The sequence below is a fragment of the Astatotilapia calliptera genome, chromosome 16 (assembly GCF_900246225.1).
Source record: "Astatotilapia calliptera chromosome 16, fAstCal1.2, whole genome shotgun sequence".
NCBI classification, from domain to species: domain Eukaryota; kingdom Metazoa; phylum Chordata; class Actinopteri; order Cichliformes; family Cichlidae; genus Astatotilapia; species Astatotilapia calliptera.
In genome coordinates this window covers 11822876-11828946 of record NC_039317.1, presented here as the reverse complement: position 1 = coordinate 11828946, position 6071 = coordinate 11822876, and the positions used below count along the sequence as shown (strand labels likewise).

Genomic DNA, 6071 nt, shown 5'->3' with positions numbered 1-6071 from the left:
GAGATATTAGCCCATGTTGGCAGGACAGCATCATACATTTGCAGCAGATTTGTCAGATCCATCTTTATGACATTAATCTCCCGATCCAGCACATCCTAAAGGTGCTCTGTTAGATTGAGATCTGGTGACTGTGGTGGCCATGCTGATGCTTGGTTTGAACTTTAGCAGGTCATCTTGAAAATGTCTAAATTGCTAGATGCATGGAGTTGCTGCTAATATGGCTGATATTTCCATTAACGAGCAGTTTAACAGTATATACCTTATAAAGTAACCACTAAGTATTATATACTGCTCTAAAACAACAGCAGGACCAAAACTGGCATGTTATTTGTATCTAATGACATTGTGTTTATTTGTTTTGTTGTCTTTCTGCACATAATGAGAGTCTCTGAGACGGATCACATTGAATCCCTTTTAATAAAAGGTATTTATAAACATCTATCTTATAAAATATGAACAAGAGTCACATGAAATGTTAACAGAACACTACAGGAATGTTATAAAAAGCAAAAAGTAAAAATCACATAAACACTTCAGCTCATCACCGGCCCATCACCGGCCCAACACTGCCTCACACACTGACCCAAAAATAGAGAAATCTTTATTCTTTCAACATTTGGAATTATTATACTGAGGGTCACTCAGATTTTTAACTAAATTGCATAGTTTACTCCAGATTATTGCTCATTGATTATTGATTATTTTTAAGTGATAATATGGATAATAACGAGACATTCAGAGAGCGTCTCCCGCAGGATGAAGTGCTACAAAGAAGGTTACATCAAGGTGACATCTTTGCGACGTCGCCGTTGTCAGGATGAGTCGCAGAGCCTGACGCAGACAGAAAGAAAAAAAGCAAGGACAGACAGAAAGACAGCTTTAAAACGATAGAAGTACACAAGACTGTCTTTCCATACAAAGGTCTCTCTGTCTTCATCAGTCTCTCAGTCCTTCGTCCTCTTCTTCCTCAGGAGTCATGGAAGATGGCGTTCAGCTGGGCGTTCATCAGCCGCTCGTGGTGTGAGTGTCCGTCAAAGCCCATCAGCCCGTCCACTTGTAGGTCACCACAGCGTGGGTTGGAACCCCCGCTGCCATAGATGGCAGGGTGTCCTCCAGCTCCCCCGCCTCCATAGTGCACACTGAAGGAGAAGCTCTTGTCGTAATCGGTGGCTGCGACGGCCTCGTGCTTGAAGGACGAAGAGAAGTTCCCGTTGATGCTGAGCGGTGGGCTGAGCGGCGGGTCAAACGCCGGGCCGTCCGACACGAGGACGCCATCAAAGAAGGGCTCCAGTGGGCCGTAGGGTTGACCTTTGACCTGGTGGAAGATGTGAGAGGGGTCCATGGTGCCGTAGGGAGGGCTGGGCAGGCCGGCCGTAAGCCCGGGGCTCTGGTAGGGAAAATGTCCGGGGTAGGAACTGGCACCGACAGGGGGAAGGTGAGCCGGTAGGTCTGGAGTCTGCTCTGGCAGGAACGTCCGAGGGTTAAGCTGCAGGCAGCCCGCCACCAGATTAGTGGTCGGCTGAGACAGACCTGACAATAGAAGGACAATGATTAGTTAATACTGATCAATACATGCTGGTCATTGTTTCTTTATAGCATTAAATAGTTAATAATTAGTGCTTGTCAATACTTGTTAATGACTATAAACACAGTTTATTGGTATCAGTCTATTGTCACGAGGTTCATTTATACATGTTAATAAATAAAACCTGCTATTAACCTGCTATTAAATGTAATAGAAGCACTAGTTAACTAATCATCCATGTACTGTAATATTGTTTTTTATTAAGTTGTTTTTAAATATTATAACTGTATGCTGTAATAGCTGTTAATAAATGCCAGTACATAATAATTAATGCTATTTTTTGAGAATCTTAAAATTGTGACTAATTAACTAATTTTATTATTTTATGTAAAAAAAAAAAACACAAGCAAACAAAACGCAGAGATGTTATGCCAAAATTTAGTTCCATAATGACACCTACAAGGTTATTTTAAAAAAATCTAATTAGTACTGCTGTTTGCAGTCAAGTAATTTCTCTTTTTTTAAACACATACAGGGCTAGTTTAATAGACATAATCTTATATATGAAATCAGATGACCTCATCCCAGAAAAATCTGCATGCATCCACCAGTAAACTATGAATAAGTAGATGAACCAATGAGCTAAATGTGGCTTGTAAAAAAACCTCAAGCCTCACGAAACACATTCACCCGAGACATTATACATTTATCGAACTAATTTCTTTATGAAAACTTTTCAGGAATTTTGTTATTTTGCATTACACGTATTGACGACTTCACCTCGTTGAACCACACTCATTCATTAGAAAAACTACCTACTCATGAGACATCATTAATTTTACCTGTGCTGCTCCTACTGTGACGCTTATAAATATCTGTTGTAAAAAAGCTGTATTACAGTCTCAACCATCAGCTAAACTGTCACACTAAAGAGTGTAAGGAGTACACATGCTCATTGTGCCCAATGGGAAAACGCTTCCTGGGTAAAAATCCTTGTTGTCCCTTTATGTTTCATAATCAGAGACCAGACTGGGTCAGCCTTCGGTCCACTCCATTGTAGTCTGTTAATGTTAGGTGGGATTTACCTTTGCAGAGTGCCTGGACGAAGCTCATGAGGTCAGGTGCCTTTCCAGAGCGCAGTATCTCGCTCAGGGCCCAGATGTAGTTCTTGGCGAGGCGCAGTGTCTCAATTTTTGATAGTTTCTGCGTTTTGGAGTAACAGGGGACGACTTTTCGCAGACTCTCCAGGGCATCGTTCAGGCCGTGCATGCGGTTTCTTTCCCGGGCGTTAGCCTTCATCCGACGGACCTTAAACCTCCAAAATACATGAAGCAGATTCATTGTTAGCTGGGTTATCTCTCATTTCCTCTGAAACATCTTAGTAGTGTTCGTTTTTATTCAGTAACCTTTTGCATAAGTTTGCAAACAATTGTATGTAGATGTAAAACGTTGCATGTTGTCTCACATTGATTTTACTCTGTGTTCTGGTATTTTGCAAGCACTTACTGATCAAATGTACGTAACAATTTTCTGCTAATCAAAATCTGAACAAAAACATGTTTCCAGAGAAAATTGTGGCAGATGGCTTGATTCAATATGAGCTCCAACACAGAGCCGCCTGTAGTGACAGGTTCAGTGAGGGACTTCATTAAACTGTGGGAGGAACCTGTGAAAATGACCCCCAGCACATTTCTTTGTTCCCCCTATTTATTTATGTATCCAGTTATGTTTCTATTTAATTTGTAAGCTATAAGTTGCTATTTCTTCAATGATTCAGCACACACACACAGAGCCTTTTGACATCAGCTGTGTGTGTGCTGAGGATGAGACTAAGTACATGCTAAAGCAATTATTGTGCATACAGAATGAATGTTGATGATTGACAGGCCCTGTAAGTTTTAACAAATGCCCACATCTATCTTACTCCTAAACAGCACTGCACAAAATGACAGAAACGTCTCTTGACTGAAAACGCAGAATCGGCATTCGTTTGGAAAGTTGCCTTACAAAGGACATTTTAAATGAGCACAGTTTAGTCACTAAATTTGTGAGTCTTATTTCATTTTCTTTCCTTATAGTTTGAAAAATTTGAAGTATTTTCTATTAGATGTCACTGTACACAGACACACTTTTAGGACACCAATGTTCTTAGTTTCCCGGTGCCGTGTTTGTGTCTGCAAAGTAAATGTTAATACTATGTGATTTAAAAAAAAATTCTTTGGTTAAAGATGAATCCTGTTCATGTCTATAATTTCCTGCATTTAGAGCTAAGACTAAGTTAGAGCTTTAAAAGAAAATTACATGTATGTGAGCCAAAACACTGACCTTCATTATAAAGCATAAATCTATCTATCGATCTCTACAAGTGTGATCATAAAAAAATGCAGAAAACTACAAAATTAAAACTAGAATTTCAACCATCCTTTGAATATTTTTATTCCTGTTAAGCGGTTTTGTGTCTTTTTAATAGTTTAATCCAATGCAAGTGATTTCTACTGAATGGGTCCTGCTTTACAGAGGTTGAACCTTGTGAGACTTCCGCTAGTGCAACTTTGGATTTTTAATGTTTAACTTGAAAGTGTTGCTTTCACATCACACTGAGAGCAAGCAGAGGAAAAGAGAATCTACCTCTGCAGACGAGCCTTTGTCATCTTCTTCTTCTTGGGCCCTCGCCTTTTGGGTTTGCTCTCCCCGTCTTCTTCTTCTTCCTCCTCTTCCTCCTCTTCATCATCCTCCTCATCCTCCTCTAGATGATGGAGGCGGTCCTCCTCCTCCTCCCCTCCTCCACCTGTAACTCCTTCTGCACTCCTCTCTCTTTCTGCAGGGCTGCAGAGCTCCTGCTGCTCATCCGACTCCACTGACATCTGCTCCTCCAGCACAGACCTCGTCATAATGCTGATTTCTGATGGAAAACAATTTTAGCTGATATTAAAGAATAATAAAACACTCCTGCAAGTTTGCTGTCACACTTAAGCTTAACAGAACAGAGAACAATTAACAGTTTGGGATTTTAAGATTTAGTCCCTGACTTTAGAACATTTGGGTAGAATTTTATTTAGACGGTCTTTATTTAAATAAAACAGAACAAAGACGATGAAATTAAAGGAGCAATTGGACATTTTAATTTACCCGCTGAAAGACACAAAGAAAGATCCTCTATTGAACCGAATCCAATATTAAATATAAATGCCAAATATAAACATAAAATGTGCAGACAAAGGTACCATCTCTACAGAAGAAAAAAGAATGTAATAAAAGAAAACTGCGGTGTTAAGAATGGCTGCACAATTAGCTACAAGGCGTGTTTTCATATTTAGATATTAGAATGTGTCGGTAACACCCGCGCAAAGGATCGCAAACTGCCTCCAGAGAGACGCAATCACGTCTCTGTTCAGAATTTTTTTTAATGATTTAACAGAAAGCATTTAAAATATATCGAAACTCTAAATAAATATATATATTAAAAAACATTTAAAGTATTTAACAAAGTGTGCGAAATGCGAAAGGCATTGTGTTACAGCTTATTGATAAAAAGTGTAGTTTTTTATAAGGCGAAGTTACAATAATAATAGTGATAAAATAATAATAATACTAAGACTTTCTTTCTGCTGACTGGTTCCGTTAATCAGAATCAGAATACTTTATTGATCCCTGGGGGAAATTATTTAGTTTAACAGACCGACAGACGGCTGCAGGTGAGCAGACATTCGGTACTAACACGAATATAAAATACAATCGAAACTCAAAGGATTAATAATTAAATTACGTTTTTTATTTTAGGAAAAAGTGTGTAACAGATTGGTCAACAAACAGGATAAAAACTCAAATATATAATATATAAACCAAAAAAAAATAAAAAAGGAAACTGTTTTTAATTATTACAAAACAAAAATTACAGGCTTTTGCTTTTGTTTTTTTAAACTGTCCTTTCTAATTGTCTATACATTAGATGAGAGGAAATAGGCTATTTTATTCATTGGTAAGTGAAGTGATCATTAACGTTCTAATAATTAATTAAAAAATAATTTAAAAAAATTAATCACAAATAAGAAACCATATTCATCATTCCCAAGGTCAGACAACGCCGAGACCCAGCAACCAGAGGAATTCGCATATTGATTATTATTCAGTTATGAACCTACCTGCTGTAATGAGCCGCTGTATGTCAGATCGCACACATCCCGCGCGCTCTGTCTGCGTGTCCGTGCGTGATTGTGCGTGATCTGCTATGAGGTTTCTGAGGTGTGTGTGGGATGCTGCTGGTTTTATACTCAGTACACACACGCAGCGGGGTTTGGTGGGGGTAATTAGCATATTGAGGCCCCGCCCTCCTGGCACGCGCCATATGGTGCTTGCGTCATTAAAACGGCCTCGGGGATCACGTGACAAATCTTCCATTTGTGCCATCCAGTCTCTCTCTTTCTCCCTCTCTCTGTCTTTTGTGAGGTGAGTTGACCATCTGTCGCCACAACATCTACGCATGCGTAGATTTAAACTTACTGCTGGAAGGCAAGTGTTGCATGTGATGATTGAGGTCACTATAGGC

General features: G+C 39.3%; 1 protein-coding gene across 1 annotated transcript; it reads right to left on the bottom strand.

Moving 5' to 3' along the window:
• Window positions 1-398: 398 nt before the first annotated feature.
• On the bottom strand, window positions 399-5770 carry neurod1 (neuronal differentiation 1). Its single transcript, XM_026144934.1, has 4 exons — window positions 5668-5770; window positions 4154-4427; window positions 2611-2840; window positions 399-1530 (listed from the first exon to the last, which is right to left on the bottom strand). Exons 2-4 carry the CDS (start codon window positions 4414-4416, stop codon window positions 968-970), a joined length of 1056 nt encoding a protein of 351 aa, XP_026000719.1. The 5' UTR covers window positions 4417-4427; window positions 5668-5770; the 3' UTR covers window positions 399-967.
• Between the last annotated feature and the right edge of the window lie 301 nt (window positions 5771-6071).